The 17,487-nt window shown below is 41.3% G+C and overlaps 3 protein-coding genes across 4 annotated transcripts in view; 2 read left to right on the plus strand and 1 right to left on the minus strand.

Moving 5' to 3' along the window:
* The window catches only part of LOC119219708 (type-4 ice-structuring protein LS-12-like), a 56,355-nt gene that overhangs the window by 20,988 nt on the left and 17,880 nt on the right, over positions 1 to 17,487 (plus strand). The window lies entirely within an intron of this gene.
* On the plus strand, positions 507 to 2,705 carry LOC119219161 (cathepsin S-like). Its single transcript, XM_037474097.2, has 7 exons — positions 507 to 662; positions 749 to 871; positions 941 to 1,090; positions 1,170 to 1,394; positions 1,477 to 1,642; positions 1,752 to 1,854; positions 1,938 to 2,705. Exons 1-7 carry the CDS (start codon positions 543 to 545, stop codon positions 2,035 to 2,037), a joined length of 987 nt encoding a protein of 328 aa, XP_037329994.2. The 5' UTR covers positions 507 to 542; the 3' UTR covers positions 2,038 to 2,705.
* On the minus strand, positions 4,182 to 16,457 carry LOC119219159 (synaptic vesicle glycoprotein 2A-like). The gene is made up of 13 exons (XM_037474094.2): positions 16,115 to 16,457; positions 12,576 to 13,301; positions 11,992 to 12,172; positions 11,121 to 11,272; positions 10,489 to 10,622; positions 10,244 to 10,333; positions 9,617 to 9,724; positions 9,183 to 9,271; positions 8,924 to 9,088; positions 8,671 to 8,804; positions 7,504 to 7,710; positions 7,257 to 7,416; positions 4,182 to 6,515 (listed from the first exon to the last, which is right to left on the minus strand). Exons 2-13 carry the CDS (start codon positions 13,180 to 13,182, stop codon positions 6,332 to 6,334), a joined length of 2,211 nt encoding a protein of 736 aa, XP_037329991.1. The 5' UTR covers positions 13,183 to 13,301; positions 16,115 to 16,457; the 3' UTR covers positions 4,182 to 6,331.

Genomic DNA, 17,487 nt, shown 5'->3' on the forward strand with positions numbered 1-17,487 from the left:
TACATGCTGGTGTGAAGGGGTTTTAGTACAATTCATTTTGATTACCAGCCTGTGTAAAGAGCAAGGAGCAACATTGAGCAACATTGAGCACCACAACAAGTATTTTCAATTATGTATTATTATTGTAGTATTATGTAGTTTAGATTCTGTCAAAGTTATGTTAAAGTCATATCTCTGCTGCCCCCAAGTGGCAGATTAGGTTATTGGAGGTTTAATTATTTACAAGTGTGCAGTGAGCATGGTGATGCATAAATATCAAAGCTTCAGCTGGATTTTCCCCTGGTTATCTTCCCCGGTTGCTCATGTTTTAGGGGATCTGTCATTAAACAAGGATACAATATGATTACTTTTCACTCCTCACTTTGGTTAATATACATGTTCAGGTTTTAGTGTCACAGCTTCTCATTGATAATTGGTATCAGCTGGCAGCGTCTCAATAAGCTGCAGATGTCCAATCAAAGTATGAGCCCATTAGGCCACCATATTAAAACACTTTGTTTTCCCTGTGTTGATCACACGTTCTGCGCTTTCTGAGTCCAGAGATGTTTTGGAGCCTGCTTCTCACCAGTGTGTGCGGTTTTGTTGCTGTAGCCATCGATTTACCACAAGATCGACACTGGATGCTCTGGAAGAAGATGCATAATAAAGCATATTTTCACCAGGTAAAACTTGGGTCCTAAAAACTGATCAAATCTGTTTTAGGCCTGAAATCTGGATCATGTTTTTTTTAATCAATGTTGTGTTTTAGGTCGAGGAGTCTGGTCGCAGGCGGATTTGGGAAGAGAACTTGGAAATGATTGCTGTCCATAACCTTGAAGCCTCTCTGGGCTTGCAAACCTATGAGCTGGCAATGAACCATATGGGGGATCTGGTTAGTAGACTACTGTCGCACAGCCACACAAAGACATGCCAACACTTCTATATTATTTTTACATTTTAGACCACTGAGGAAATTGCTGGCCTGCTGATGGGCACCACTGTTCCTTCGGACGTTGAGCGGGGTCCTTTAAACTTTGTCAAGCTCAACACCTCTGTACCTCATTCACTGGACTGGAGGGATGAAGGCCTGGTAACTGAGGTTAAAATGCAGGTGAGGTACAACCCGAGAGTATTGGTACGCATTGGATAACATTTAAGAGTTAGTTTCTCACAGAGACTTTATCTTCTAGGGTTCTTGTGGCTCTTGTTGGGCCTTCAGTGCAGCTGGTGCTCTGGAGGGGCAACTTAAGAAGTCCAAGGGCATCTTGTTGTCCCTCAGTTCTCAAAACCTGGTGGATTGTTCTGTGAAATGCGGCAACCACGGGTGCAAAGGTGGCTTCATGTCAAACGCCTTCCAGTATGTCATAAAAAACCATGGCTTATCTTCTGATGCAGGCTACCCCTACGTTGGCAGGGTGAGCTTTAAAAGGTTGTGCATCAAGGCCTTTTGTGATTCAACTCACTTTTAACCTCCACTACAACTTGCCGTCTTTGCAGCGGGGTCCATGCAACTATGACGCCAAGTACCGAGCTGCTAACTGCTCAGGATACGCCTTCTTACCGTCGGGGGATGAGTCGGCCTTGAAGGAAGCTGTAGCTACGATCGGGCCTGTGTCTGTAGCTATTGATGCCTCCCAGCCAAAGTTTATCTTCTACCGTCATGGTGGGTAGTGGCTTCAAACCCCTTAAACAATGCACCGGTTTTTAATATTGATGTTTTGTCTAAAGTTTGAAGTTTTCTTTCTACACGTGTTGTTTGTGTGGCCCTACAGGTGTGTACAAGGACAGCACATGTACCCACAAAGTGAACCACGGCGTGCTGGTTGTGGGCTATGGCACGGAGGGGACTCACGACTACTGGCTGGTCAAAAACAGGTGTGTTTTGGTGGATATTTTTTTTTAGATAATTGCATTGACTTATCGGACAGTTTCATGATGTAAATATTCTTTAATTTTAGTTGGGGTGTGCGATACGGCGACGAAGGCTACATCAAGATGGCCCGGAACAGCCACAACCAATGTGGCATTGCTCTCTATGCTGTCTTCCCCATCATGTGATCTGCAGATTAACACTTTTGGATGATTATTTCTCAGCAGTGGTTGCAAAATTGTCTTGATTTACTTTGGGATTTTATGATTTTATTTTTACTTTATTGACCAACTGGTTGATCATTAATACTCTTTGTGTATTATAACCCTGTGATCAAGAGGCCTCCCGGAGAGTAGACTAAGTACAGCCAGTCTCTAAGAACTAAGATGTGCTTGAACTACTTGATTTGCTTTAGAACTCATTTGAAGTAATTAAAGTAACATCAGCAACTATTTAAAGGAAACCAACATCAATATTTAATCTGCTATGAAAACTGGCCCTTGAGAAATTAAAGTTGACTTCATACTGTGTAATGCAAAGATGACATTGTTTTTCCTGTAAGTTTTATTTCCATAATTTGCTGGATAACTGGCACACAAGTGCAAATCCCAGCATATTTAACTCTCACATAAAATAAATACAGTACCTTTTCAGCATCACTAAAATATCCACCAAAAGCACTGAATTTCTTTATTTACAAAACCAAGACGACACAATAGTTTTTCATAGAACTTTTTTTGGGAATAGATTTTCCTTGATCTTTTGTTCCACAAATTCCAAGCACGTACAACTACAGTTTCCACAAAGTACTTTTTTTTTTTTTTTTTAAATATACTTTAACCAACATTTAGAGTAAACATTATCAATTAAACAGATCAGAGTCAACTAAAAAAAAAATGGACAAACTTAACATCCTTCAGTCGTAATTGTCTTGTAGGATTCCAGCAGTTCTTTGCAGACGAGGGAGTTCTTTTCTGGCATCTGTTTCATCTTTCAGGACGGATCCATGTGCTTGTCCCAGTTGACTAATCATGCCAAAAAGAGTTCCCCATCCTTTATCAGACCAACGTTTGCTATCTCATCCAGTATCACTGCTGTCCTGATGCTTAAAACTAGGACCAGTGACCCTTCATAGTTTGTACATATAGAATGCAAATTCTACAGTGACATTTTGAACAAGAGCTTCAATTTGATAGGGAGGGGTGTGCCTTATGATTGAACAACTTTGTCTCCTCGAAATTGGGGAATACTGGACAATTATTCCCACTTCCCTCTTTTAAAACCGACTTGCAGCAATAAATGATAATGTAAACTTGTACTTTTTGTACTTGTTCATTTCTATCGCCCGTCAAGAATGTTGCCCTTTTCTGGCCATTTCTTTTACCTCTGACAAAATGAATTACACTTATGTTCTGAAATCCGGATAACTATGTATTATACATATATTAAAAGTTACCTGGGTCCAAGGTAAACGAGGAACAGTCACCACTAGCTTACTTTCAGAAAACATACGTTTCACCTATTTCAACCCCACTTTAAGAACAATCACTGCAAGCAACAAATCTGTCATCATACAATGAAAAACACTAGTTCTTGCTTTAGACAAAAACAGCTGGCATACAGGACGTCCAAGAAGTGAGACAACACGATACGAACATGCGTCACGATTGGTTGAATACAGTAAGATTAGAGGGCAATGTTTTCCTTTTTCATATTTCTAATCACGCATGTTATCTCTGAAACTTTCTGAATCTTTTAAGGGATTTTGTTTTAAAGACTGAATTGTATCAGCAAAAGAGCACCCGAGTCGATTATGAAGAGCGGAACACTATTATACACTGCATATATTCTTTTTTTCTTCTCTCCGTGTAAATATATTTCCGTGGTCCCCAACTGAGCTTTATTCATCGCAGGGATGAAAACATCGCAACAGAAAGAAGTAGAAAAATATGTGGACAGACAATTTAGAGTTAGCTTACACACACACACTAACAACACATCCAAACTGTCTCTCCAACACAAACGACTCATTAAATACGAACAGGAAAGATTTGATCCTCAGAATGCAATCTAGAAAGCGTTAAAGGAAAAGTTCGACATTTTGGGAAATGTTTTTCATTCAGTTAAATTTCACCATAAGAGGTTGAAACTCCAGTATAATTTGGCGAATAAAGAAAAACGTTATTCCTTCAAACCGACGAGTTGAGGTTTAGGGCCTTCATCTGTTTTTAAGCCTGTGCAGTCAACATGGAGGTTAGCTTAGCATGCAAACTGGAAACAGAGGGAAACCGTTAGCATGGTTTAATCCAAAGGCAACAAATTCCGGCTACTAACATCTTTAAATATCACTGATATACTTTTTATTTAATCTGTACAAAAACAAGGGCTTTGTTGCCTTTAAAAGCAGCCGGGCTAACAAACCCCCCTCTTCCCAGTATTCATGCTGATTTAAGCTAACAACCGGCTAGCTTCAAGCGCAAAGCGCACAGGTCAATGACGGGTTCAAATTTAATTAAATTATTCTTTTAAATTCTCAATCCCACAGACACATAGATCAAGAAGTAAGACAACGGTAAAGCCTCTAACATCCTGAACACACAAACACACATAATCCAGAGAACGTCTTTAGGTCACACAACATACTCGATGGGCAGACACACACATACTCGACCACTGATTGTCAGCACACAGAGCGATGCACACCTTTGGGGAAGTAGTGATATGTATCAAATGTGGCCACTGTCCTTTAGTGTTATTGGGTTGAATTTAGATTTGGAAGTCAAAACATGACATTTTCTCGAGTATTTTTCTAATGAGCGATAACATCGCACAGTGAGGAATAACATGCACACATAAATGTATGAAAGGATGACAGGAACAGGAGGCCTTAAAAAAATTAGACAATGGATGTCTGCCGCGCTTCATGATCATGAGGAATGTGTTTTGTTTTCTTCTTTTGGTCCCATTTGATATGTGCTTATGAGTATAATGAAGTCCCAACATGACTTTTAGGGGGCATTTAAACTATTCAAGAATACTGCATTGGGTGTAAGCTTCGAGGGCAAATCACCACAGTGATAAAAAAAGAAATGTCATGGTCAACTTAGATTTTTTTTCTTGCTATGAACAAACTATACAAAAGGATTGTACGTTTGTCAAACTTTTGTTTACAATGTCGAAAAGTAACTTTTCACACAGTTAAAAGTTGTTTTCAAATAAAAGCTAACAGTCGCAGGTATGCATATGTGATGGATCAATAAGAAATCTCAGAAAACCATCATGCATGTATAATAATTTGTTAGCGTGGCGCTTTAACGTGATACCAGCTGGTAAAGTGACCAAAAGATTTTACCAGACCTGAGCTACATAGTTTTTTTAAATGAATGTGTAACCGTTGTTCAGTACATTCCTCTGTTGGATCAGATATGGACTACACTGATTTGTATGAAATGGACACTTTCTCTTGTCTCACATAACAAAGACACACATGCACATACACAACAGTACCTGTCCTCACATTACACACATGACCAAAATCCGTCGCAAAGACATCCTTGTGTTGCAGACATCATACTGCCACAGCTGTATGGAGCAACAACAGCGAGGGGAAACGTTACTTTAACACTGAACACTGAGGAGCTGGATCAAACGATTCCCATTCATAAGAGAGAATCCTGTGAAATGGATCTTCACTAGTCTGTGTTTTGAGGCTTTTAGTGGAGAATTAGATTTCGATTCATGCAACGACATGTTGCAGTATCTATTTCTGGATATATCAAGCCCACTGGAATGTTTTCTTATTATTTGGTAGAAAAAGGGTCTGGCTTCAGTAGCAGGCAGTGGTCGAGGATAAAGAGCGATTTATAGAGAAAATATTTTCACCATGAAATTCATTCTCAGATCCATTTCAAAGAAAAGCTTGTCATCAAAGCAGAGACATCCGCCTGAATGGAAATGTTAAGGTAACTGTACAAGCAGCAAATGAAACAGCAGCAGTGGAAGCCAGTTACTGAGGCCAGACAACAAATAAAAACACTGCATTCAAAAACCAACCACATTGACTAAATCTTTTCACCTTCCCTCACAAATTGCTTCTTTTGCAACATCTGTCTTCATAAAAGTGTAAGAGATCATAGATTTGTGGGCCTGTGAGAGAAAACTCATTTTATCCTCACTGCACATAACAATTTGCACTGCGTCTCCCTTTGCGTCTTATTTTTTTTAGTACCTGACAGGGCAGCTGAAAGATCAGATGTATTTAAGTATTTATTTCTACACCTGTGTGCTCCTCTCTAGAATCCCCCGTATAGACTCAAGAGTGATGCAATCCATATTTCAAAGGATTCTGGGCTTACAATGGGGATGGCCGTCTGCTCTGTGTGTCGGGCAGCGCTGAAGCTCTCAGGGATGTTCGGGCTCTTGGTTGTCAAACACAACCAACGCTCCAGCCGCGCTCTGCTGCCCGCCTCTGTTCATTTTGTTTTACTGCAACACTTGGCCTCTGGTTTCAGGCAACTTTGTTGCAAGGAAACTACCTGCAGCGAGTGCGCCAGCAGCAAATATGATGGGCACTGCCTTGGTGATGCCAACGAATGACTGGAAGATGCTGATGCCCAGGACCGCCGCCAGCTTACAGAGGGCATTCAGGAAGCCAAACGCTGTGGTCCTGAAGACAAGAATAGAGAGAGAGAAGAGTTTCAGCGACTCATACGACCACGAGTCTTAACTGTACTGATCAGTAGATGAAGGCTTCAGTGTGCCAGATGTATTTGAAAAAGTATATTTGATTTTATTTGACTTTCTCGGTAGGTTCTTCCCATAATCGAGTGTGTCCAAAAAAGGTAGATTTATGGGATATCAACCAAACATGAAATATGCTTCTTCCCAATCATATATTATAACAATGTCTTTCTTCTTGAGACTCACAATTTAGTTCAACATTTTAGGCAAACACCCTTATTTACTCTTGTACCATAATTTAATTTTGAAGATTGATGCCTCTTCATGTCGGTCAGTTTTTGATGTGTAGCAGGAGCCAGTTAGCTTAGCGTAGCATGGCAACAGGGATTAAATATTTGACTGGCTGTCTCCTAATGTAAATAATGCACGTACCAGCGCCTCTAAAGCCCATTAATCAAAGTTAAGCTCAGTTTAACACATTTGGGTTTAGTGGATTAAACCAATAAGAACTATGGTGTTAAATTGTGTCAGAGGTTTTTGCCTTTCGGTTCAGTTGGGGATCTTTTAAAAGAAAATACAATCAAAGTATAAAAGCAACACTCCAGAGGTAAAAGACAATCACCCAAAGAATTGCATTTTGCATTTTCACTTCCTACCCCACACGGTTTTATAATTTAACAGAAAATCAAAAAAAAAACGCCTGGTGAGTCGGTGCATCTCATGTTACCTTTTATCTGAGGGATAGAGCTCCACTGTTATCACATCCAGGGCGTTCCACGAGGCGATGCTGATGCCGCCAAACAAGCACAAGAGGGCAATCATCCCCGACTCACTGTTGCCGAACATCAGGAAGAAACAGCTGACACAAGAAATCACACTGGATCCCGCTGATCAGAGAGACAGAGGAATTAGGATTACATTAAATAGCCCCTATGGCCATGAACGGATTATCTGCATTGATTAGATTTACTTACCCAGCATCCTTAAACGCCCAATTTTGTCCATTAATAGGGCCGACACAATGTTGCCAGGCAACACCGCCAACGTGCCGAGGAAGTTGACAAAGTATATCATGTAGGCATTGTTGAAGTCGTCGCTGAAGTCGAGCATGCAGCCCTCCTTGTTGTGGATGAACGTGCTGTTGAGCAGTTTACAGTTGACAAACCTGTATTTAAACAAATCTGATGGAAGAGAAGAAGGTGATGTGTGAGAGAGGTAATTTTACTCTGAAATGTATGAATACTTGAAAAATCAATTGACAAAAAAAACGAGTTTTCATGTAAAAATGCATTTTTTGGATGAAGAAAACATACTTTTCAGGTAAAATCTACAGTTTAATTTACAGTGTATTACACAAAAGATGCTTGAAGTGAATGTTAACCAAAAAAAACAAAATATTCAAGCATATCATGTGGCATCTAAGAAGAAGCTTTGGTTGTAATTATCCACTACATTATTACATTGGTGGTTTTGTAATCATTAAGCGCTGTTTAACAGTTAATTGCACCACTGGTGTCTGGATTTGTTTACGTTGCTAGGGCAACAATCATCTTTATCGTAACCCAGGGATACTAGCAGCAGAATGTTTCCATGGCTGCAGTCCTGCTGGTCCGTGTTTTATCTTTTCTATTATTTTTCTTCAGGCTGTAATGCAACTACTCCAAATTTACATTGTCTCTGAAAGTGTCTTTTATTGAGTGGTTGTGTAACAAAAGCAGGCTATAAAGATCATAAAAACAGTTTACCTAAATAACTTTGAATTTGAAATTACAGTGTCTGTACCCTAACAACGTAACAAATGATTATATGCAGTAATGCTCCCGCATAATTATCATTGCTTTTTTCTCTTTTTTCATTAAAACAATTCGGTTAAAACAACGGTTTGCAACCTGCCCGACACCCAAAGGCAGGCAGACCAGTGACTAGTGACTAGTGTGTGAACATGGTGAAGAGCCAAAACAGAGCTGAAAGGAGAGTGAATATCACACTTATACGTTGATTTATTGGCCACAACAAATGCTGTGTGCTGGAAATGTAAATAGATCAATTTACTTTAATAGACAAAGTTATTGAATAATAAAACAACTGAACCTCGTTCATATCAATACTGAACAAACTAGTGAATTTCTGTCCATATTTACCAGTGTTGTAGAACAAACTTGCAACGAAGGTGCAGTTTCTAAAGACGGTGTGTATGGAGGTGATGTCCTCAAAGTAGCACTCCTCAAACACAGAGTCTTCAAACACCATGGACTTCATCTTCAGGTTGAGGAACCTAGAAAACAGGTCAATCATTTTCAGCTAAAAGTTCTGTTCTGTGGTATAATTCTTGTGCTTCATTATCGATTTGGTAGAACTGCCTCACCTGAAAACGGCGGCTCACAAAACACTTACTTGTCATTGAAGTAGTGTCCTTCCAGATGCACTTGGTTTTCCAGCGTGAAGTTAAAGGTGACATGCTCCACTCGTTCCTTGGTGAAGGTCTTTGTGCGCGATTCATATTCCTGCTTCTGGATGTACTTGATCATGTCTGGAAACCACACTGTCAAACCGTAGTAGCTGCAAAGTTTTAAGGGTCAGAAGATAGAGGAATAAGCCTCAAAAGTGAACGCGATCCACCACATAGCAACGGTTTTATGAGTCTGTAGTTCACCTGAAAGACATTGTAAACCAAACAGCCATGAGCATGAAAGTCCTCCGTTTATATTCCGGGCTGAAGCAGGCAAGGATGTTATTCCGTATCTGCAACATGTAGAACAAGAAAACAGTGGTTGACACCAGATTTAAACGTTTACAGTTAACTTGTGTGATTGAGTTATTTATCTTGCCACACATTGCAATTCAATGACTAAAGGTCACCGGTAGCAGGCAACCTGTAGTGCTAGAATGAAGTTCATGAATAGGAGGAATAGGAGGTAAAAAATGCATCATGCCACCCGCAACGCTGGTTTCCCAAAAAATGGGTGTTATGATATGTTTTTAAATGAGAAGTGATCTCAGATTTGATCTCAAAGTTTTATTTCGTGCTTGTAAAACTTTGTCACAGTTTGGGTTCTGGCTTCAGGGCATCATATCTCCTTCACTCACCTGCTGGGAGAGGCTGATGATCTTCATCCGGTAGCGTTGCCACATCGGAGTATCTGTGCCGATGTCCGTCAGCTCATCCATCTGCTTCACCGTCTTAATTGTGGTGACCTTGGATGAAAGAGAAGCAAGCCCTTCAGCCAAAAATGGTGGAATTCTGAAAAGTCCTCCTGAAACTCTTTGTCCTGCCTTTGTGTCCTCCATAGAGGGACGTCAGGCAGAGAACACAGTGAGAAGTAGAGGTTAAAGCAAAATGTTACAAATAATATTGTTACTTTTCTAAAATTAGAATGCATTGCCTCTTGAAAGCCAGCACTTGAGTCTTGTTGAATTATGATTTGAATGCCTGGGATGTGAAAAAGTTGTATTGTAGCATTATATGGGGACTGATTTTTTTCTTCATAACATAATTTTTGACAATATGTCTGTCTTTTGGCGTGTCTTTTGGAAAATGCTACATGTTGTACCTTTCATCACTTGTTGTTGTATTTTCTTTACTATGCCGACATACTGAAATTTAAAGTGGCAAAGTGGAAACAGATGCTGTTTGGTTTATCTATAAGAGGGGAAATCATTTCACGGAGCACTATTGATGATTTGATAAAACAATATTGTCTCACAGATACTCACAGAAAACACCTTCTCCGGGTGTCCCTTGGCTCGCATGTTGGTGTCGTGAACCTGCTTCAGAATCATCCAGCCTTCGTCATGTTTGCCATTCTGTTTGAAGGAAAAGTCATACCTTTCTATGATATCGCTAGGTCTTAGTGCTCCTTCATCTACAATCTTTACTCAAATGAATCCCCGTTATGACTCGTACGTGAGTAAAAGCAGCCGCCACGGTCAGACCGCTGTCAACAAGCACATCTGCTCACCTCTAAGTAGAAGCGTGGGCTCTCTGGCATGGCGCTGAGGGCGGCGATGGCTGCAACGGAGGGGAAAGCGCACACCAACACAAAGACACGCCAGCTGTGGAACTGATAAGCCGAGCCCATCTGGAAACTCCATCCTGAGAAGAGAACACAAAGTAATGAGCTCACACCTCACGGTTTTCCCCTGCAAATGTGAGCCAAGACAGTAACTGATAAGGTCAGACAATCAATCTTTATGGAGCAAAAAGGCGGGAATACATTTATTTTGATTTGGCGCTCCCCTCGGGCGAAGTCAGCGCTTAGCCACACTGCACTTTTCTGAAAACTAACTATGCAAACTATGCAATGACTAATGTTTGCTGCAAAAACATTCACTAGACATTTTTGAAAATGTACCTTTGCACTTTCTGGGGGAAAGTTAAAGGATTGAAACCACTCTTATGGTAAGTTAGATATAAAGATGTTGTTTAGTAGTGAAAACAGTATTATTATTTTGGGATTATTTTTTTTCTTCCCAGAATGTTAAATAATTGCTTCAAGTGTGAAAATGAAGACGATCAACTAGCTTGTAGCTTTGAAGGGCAGAGGTAGCAAACCATAACCTAATAAATTCAGGGATGGGTCACTTTACTCACCATAATGTGGGATTATAGCCCAGGCCATGGCGGACGCATATATTCCCCCAATCATCCAGAACATGCAGAGCCAACTGAGGTGCTCGCCACGCTTCTCTTGGGACAGAAATTCTGAATAGTAGGAAAAGACGATGGGGATCGAGCCACCAATCCTAAAAAGACCAGAGTTTAAGCACACAGAGATTAGTTTGCCAGATTAATAGATTGTTGAACTAGGAACCAAGAGCTGGGTTCATTTATTTATTAGAAAATGGTCTGAAACACCAAATATTTTATATGTGTTGTCTAATCTACGTTTTGATACTCTTACACAGCCACTTTTTTAGTTTAAATAAATGTATTGATTGTTTTGCTGCATTAGCCCATCACATTGGTGCAACATGTGCTCACAGCAGCTTGTAGGGACAACAGTCTTTTAAATGTTGTTTCATTTTTAGTTTTTTCACTGAAATAAACCAAAATTTTATTACAAAGTACATGTGACATGGATTGTATTCAGCATTTATTCTACTACTGTTAAACTCAAAATGGTGCAGGCAGACGTATAACATAGTTGTCTTAAAGCTCTTTTGTGATGCTCTTTGCTAAGTTAATTTACATTTTTAAATCATAAGCTCCCACAGTGGAAATTAACACTGCAAATTTAGTAGACTATACGTAAATCTTACGTACTCTTTAGACATATATTGATGAAATTTATGATTTATGGAATTAGTTTACATTTTAGAAAAAATTAAGTATTGTTCAAAGTGAAAAAATGTTTTGTCCTGGATTACAACTGTAGACCTTACCTCCCTGTGCACTAAAACATATCCGACAGTGAAGCAAATCAGGTCAGAATAAGAAAAATATTTACACCACTTCAACTTACCCAACACCTGAGAGGAGTCGGCAAAACAGAAAGGTGCTGTAGCCCTGGACGAAGGAGGAGAAGAAGGAGAAGATACTATTGATGGAGAGAGAGATGAGAAGAGACTGTCGACGGCCTATCCGGTCTGCCAGAGCCCCCCAGAGGAAAGCGCCGACCATCATCCCAAAATATACAATGAGACCTGTGGAGAGATGAAACTATTACAGCAACTAAAGAAACTCTTTCCTGTCCTCACTGTTGCACTACGAGCCTTTTGAGCTTCGTGCTTGCTCTGCTGACAGCTCGACTCTGAAGACAGGCTGACAACAGCTTCTCTAACGGCCAACAAAGCTCACAAACACCAAAACCAATGACACGCTAGTTCATCTCACAGCCCCGGGCCCCTGATTTATGTCTAAACCTCTAAAAACCAGTCGCAAATATACAGACAGATCCCAAAGCAATACTTGTTATTAGTACGGGTTTTAGGAAATTGTTGGCTGCAAGAAGAATATCGACAATCAAATGCCTTATTCAACTTAGCAATGCATGGTGACACAGCCAGAAGTTGTACAACAGGACGAAACACTGTGAAAGAGTCTTACCTAGCATGCTTTTGTTAGGCTCAGAGAGGCACATGTCCTTCTCAGCACTGGGCAGGACGAACCCGACGACGAAGATCTCCACGCCATCTGCCATGAGAGCCAACCCCAGCACAAAGTACAGGGTCCACTGGAACTTCCCATGGCCACACTCTTGCAAAATGGTCTCGTACTGCTGAGCCAGCTCCTCTTGGTCCTTCCTCCTCTCGGCCTCGGACGCTCCGATGTCCGTGAACTCCTGGGCGCCGGCCCTCACCGAGCCCGGACCTCCGGCCAGGCTGCCCTTGCCCGATTCGGCCCGGGGGATCCCTTGGTACTCGCCCTCGTAGATCTCATCGTCTTCATCGTGACCCTCTGTGGAGTCACTGTGGCCGCCCTCGTCGTCGTTGGCCGCCTGGCTGTCGCCGCGGTAATAGCCTCCGTCCTGGCTCCCCTGTGTGGGATAATCATCATCGTCCTCTTCAAACCGGCTGTAGGAGCGCTTGCTGTACTCGTCGGTCACACGATCCACCGAGCGGCCGACCTTCTTAGACGCTTGCCGCTTGACTTCTTTGGCAATGTCTTTGGCGCCTTTTATGAAGGCAGTCCGGTTTTGGTAGCCTTCCTCCATTTTAAAGAGGTTCAGAAGATGCAAAGGGGTTTAAAGATGGCCACCTGAAGCTTCGGTATGTTTAGGGTACACCTCACAACCTGAAGAGCGGTCACCGTGTCACCAGGCTCCTTTTTTGTCTGAGGAGGAAATGGACACATAAATGCTCAATCTTGTATCATTTCATTTTTGCATTTAATGGAGATAGCCTTGTGATAGGAGCTTCAAAAGCATCTGTAAGTCGTTCTGATGAACCATTACCTTGGATGTTTTTCTGAATGAACCCTGAGCCCTTCGGCCTTTCTCTGTCTGATTGAAGGGAGTTACTTTCTTAGAAAAGTCAATCAATATAGACAGAGAGACACAAAATTACTCAATGAAGAGGAAAAAGGACTGCAAAGTGACACCAAATAGAGGCAAACCGGCTAAAAGGAGTTGCCAAATTAAACTAAAAGACAGTAAATTAAAACATACACCTCTAAAAACAGGACTCAAATATAGGAAACAGGAGAGAGATGCAAAACTACAAAAACAGTGCATTGAGGAATATTTGCTGCTTGTAGTCGTAATGTGTGTCTTTTAATCTAAGTGCATGTTTCTTTTTTAATAGGAGTGGCATAATCTTTCTTTGAACTGACCAAAACCAGCTGACCAGCCTTAAATGATGTCTGTCCAGAATACACCTGTTGCATTTCCCTATCTGCCCAGCATGTGTTCACTGCTGAGTCATAGAGGGCCTGAGCAGTAATAACAGGGAAAAGCATCAAGCCTCACCTTGAGTGGTGAGAGTGAAACTTAATAGACTTTTCGTGGTCCTGACTTTCCTGGTGAAGAGCTTTCATATCTGACCATGATTGCATGTCATGTGACGGACAGAATGCTGCAAAGGATCAGTGAAGGGCCTTACAGATCAGATGAGACATAAGACATCAGCTCACAAAATCCTGCAGTAAAATGTGAATTTCTTCATCATTTAGGTGATTTTAAAAATGCATTAACGACTTTGAAGAATGCCATATACATTTCCTAATTCAAAAACAGATTATGTGCAGAGGAGCTGTGTGCCAAAACAAATGAGCCTTGAAATTGAAGCCGTAAAAACTGATTTCCATTTTAACTATTTGCTGCAGTATCGCATCTCATTTTGAAAGGGGCGATTGGTATCGTTGTGTATTTCAAGGTCCACATGCGGTTTTATTAAGATGCTGTGAGGTTTGCGTTCAATAAAACAAAATGTCCCTTTTATTTGTGCAGGGAAACAGAAGACATGATGGGAGAGACCACTGCTACGCTCCCTTTGACCCGTGTCAGGAACGAGGTCTGACGGGTAATAATGATCCGACGGAGCTTTAAATGTCGGCCAGGTATAACAGGGCCAGAAACGTTACCTAAAAGGTTACTCCACTCTCCAACAACAAAAGAATATGGAAAATTCAATCGTGTTGGGCTTTTCGAAGTAAAAACAGTAAATGTAAGGACAAAACTGGGTTGTTAAAATGTGCTAATTAACACAAACAAATACTCAAGTCTATGATGTCAATGTCCACAGTGACAGCTATGGACTAGATGTTTATCTAATGATGCCTTTTTCAATCGCAATGTGAAACCTAATTATGTTTCTTTAAGCTGTGCAGATATATATCACCCCATAGTGATTGGGTTCTTACCCAGGTTTTATATTCATAATTATCTAACACGAGTACACCTGTGCCACATCCACATCCTGACCAATGCACTACACACACACGTTTGGATTTGTTTACGATAAATGGGATTTAAACGGTATTCAGTAGTCACAGATGCTTTTCTGTCAGCATGATGAGCGTATTTACTGGCACAGATCAAAGGAACCCCACAGGCCTGGTCAGCCGGGCTAAACTGCCGGACACTAACCTAATAACGCCTCGGACTCAAGCACTTACAGGACGCCGGCTGCAGAATATAGAAAGTTAAGCCAATTCACATGGTTTCAGATTGAATTAGTCCGCCTCTGTAGGAGTATTACAGAGATGAATGGCAATAAACACGCTTTAAGGTCAGTAATGACTGGATGGATGGGTGGATGAATGGAGGCTTCTGAATTCTTAATGCAACAAGTAACTTACAAAGGCACTGAATCATTTCAAGTCTTTTCATACAGAAAATGTAGTGTAAAGGTGGTCCGACTCAAACAAAGGCGTTTTGGAAACCCACTTTCTCTCATTCTGTCGAGTGGACGGCTCGCCACACGCATCCCTGTCAGCAAAGCGCAGGGTGAGGATGAGGAAGAGTAATGGTTTACCGCTCTCTGCTCTGAGCAACCCTTTTATTTGTTGGTTTTTATTTCCCGTACCGTCCAAAAATCGATCAGCATCAGTTTACCATTTCCCTTGCGAGGTTATTAGCACTGAGGGATTTCTCTCAGAACACATCAAGTGGCGTGCCTCATAATCTGGCCACCTAAAGGGAGCATGCAACGCCATAGAAACAACACCAACCCTTCTCATATTATCTCACACCGTGAAACGGTTATCAGATCGGCTAAGCTGATTGCTATTTCTTTGCGAGGGTGTGAATTCAAGAGGGCGATTAAATATGGTGTTAAATTAAGCCTCCAGCGGAGTCAAAATCATCGATGTTAAAAAAAAGGCCCGGTCGCTAATAGGCCAATTTACGGCCGGATTGAAACATACATCTGTCACAACTGGCAGCCGATTGTCTGCTCGCTGACATCCTGACATCTGTGCTAATTCTCGGAAACCCTGCTGCCAGCAGTTTGTCACGATTTGGATTAGATTAAAGGCCCTGGACTCGATTCACAAAATCGATTGTAATTGCTGTGTGAAGCAAACGGTTGGAGAACACGCCCGTCGAGTCTCATCCAAGATGTCTTCACGCAAAGGTATAAATACATATAAGGGACTGGAAAATGAATTGCGTCGCTGCATATTATTCACGTTATGTTCAAGCTCACCTTTATTCTTGCGATGTGGTGCCTCTTCAGCCCGGAGATGGTGATGAGGAGGAGGGTGATGATGCGTAAGGAGCTGTTGGTGTGAACCGACTGATGATGCTGTGCGCTTAGGAGGAGAGAAGCCCACGCCATCCACTCTCATACACAGGGATGTGCAGGGGCCCCCTCCCCCATGCAAACCCGCACGAGCACATTAACGCATTCGTTTCTGGAGGGTTTTTCGCGCACATCTGAAGTCTGCACACATTTTTCTCAGTTCCCGTTTAAACCCGCCCTACTTACGATTTTCTCCGTATCTAATTTTATGTTTGAACGCGGAACTAGTTAAATACTCGACGTACCCGTACAGGATACCTGAACACGCATGCGCACACCTTATTTTCGTACATCTGTTTGCGCTTTCAGAACAGATGATCGTCTGTCTACATGAATATCAAGCTGTGTGCAGACAACACACACGTGCAAGCACACCTGACTCCTGTTTCCATGCCAACCACTTTCCATGTTCTGGTTCCCTTGTACTGCATCAAATGGAGAAACGTGAGATCCCTGCACAGTGTGATGTCGTCACATGTGCCATTCATATAAAAATCTATGATGTAAGAATCATCATTGTGGTTGTATGTATTAGTCACATGCATCACGCAGTGTGGAAGCGCATGTGTTGGAGAACACAGAAAATCCTCTTCTTGTGATGTGGTAGAACATTTTTAATGTGTGGATATATATATATATATATATAGATAGATAGATAGATAGATAGATAGATAGATAGATAGATAGATAGATAGATAGATAGATAGAGAGAGAGAGAGAGATCTATTTAACAGAATTTGTAGGACCATGTAAAGGGGAGAGAATCCTTTAATTTCGTTTTGATGGGCCTACTCTTTGTCCTGGGAGGATATAGTATTAAAAGCAGTATTCACACTGTAGAAATACTCTGAACAGTCCTACATTCAGGTAACTTTAGGGTACAGTGAGGAACGCACAAGAATAAATGTCCCAAGTACACATGATGCAGAGTAGCTCATTTCGGTGTTGTACATACTGTTGAGCAGCCTACTCCAATCATCCGGTCCTTGAAACCAAATAGAGCCAAACCCCCATTCAGAAGAAGAAATGCCTAAATGAATTGGCCTTTTTCCAAAGGCAAGCATTTTAACTTGTGGTATATTGTGACTGTATGACCACAGGTTGAACCAATCACTGGCGTCTCCATTTAACTTAGGCGTCCCAACAACAATGCCAGTTGGTCAGCAGCTAGGGAAACTGAATTCATGCCATTCCTGTTTGTGACATGTCAAAATGTCCGCAGTGAAAGCCTTCATTACCATGGGAATTATAAGAAACACGCAAATCGGTAAAAAACA

Source organism: Pungitius pungitius, chromosome 17 (assembly GCF_949316345.1).
Source record: "Pungitius pungitius chromosome 17, fPunPun2.1, whole genome shotgun sequence".
Lineage (NCBI taxonomy): Eukaryota > Metazoa > Chordata > Actinopteri > Perciformes > Gasterosteidae > Pungitius > Pungitius pungitius.

Bases quoted from the DNA above. Each gene is read 5' to 3' on its own strand.
- LOC119219161 (XM_037474097.2), top strand. From the start codon at position 543: ATGTTTTGGAGCCTGCTTCTCACCAGTGTGTGCGGTTTTGTTGCTGTA. The intron at 1,395-1,476 runs GTGAGCTTTAAA...CCGTCTTTGCAG, and splicing joins GCTACCCCTACGTTGGCAGG to CGGGGTCCATGCAACTATGA. The intron at 1,855-1,937 runs GTGTGTTTTGGT...CTTTAATTTTAG, and splicing joins TACTGGCTGGTCAAAAACAG to TTGGGGTGTGCGATACGGCG.
- LOC119219159 (XM_037474094.2), bottom strand. From the start codon at position 13,182: ATGGAGGAAGGCTACCAAAACCGGACTGCCTTCATAAAAGGCGCCAAA. The intron at 8,805-8,923 runs GTAAGTGTTTTG...CCTGTTTTCTAG, and splicing joins GGACACTACTTCAATGACAA to GTTCCTCAACCTGAAGATGA. The intron at 7,711-8,670 runs GTAAATATGGAC...CTCTTCCATCAG, and splicing joins AAGTTTGTTCTACAACACTG to ATTTGTTTAAATACAGGTTT.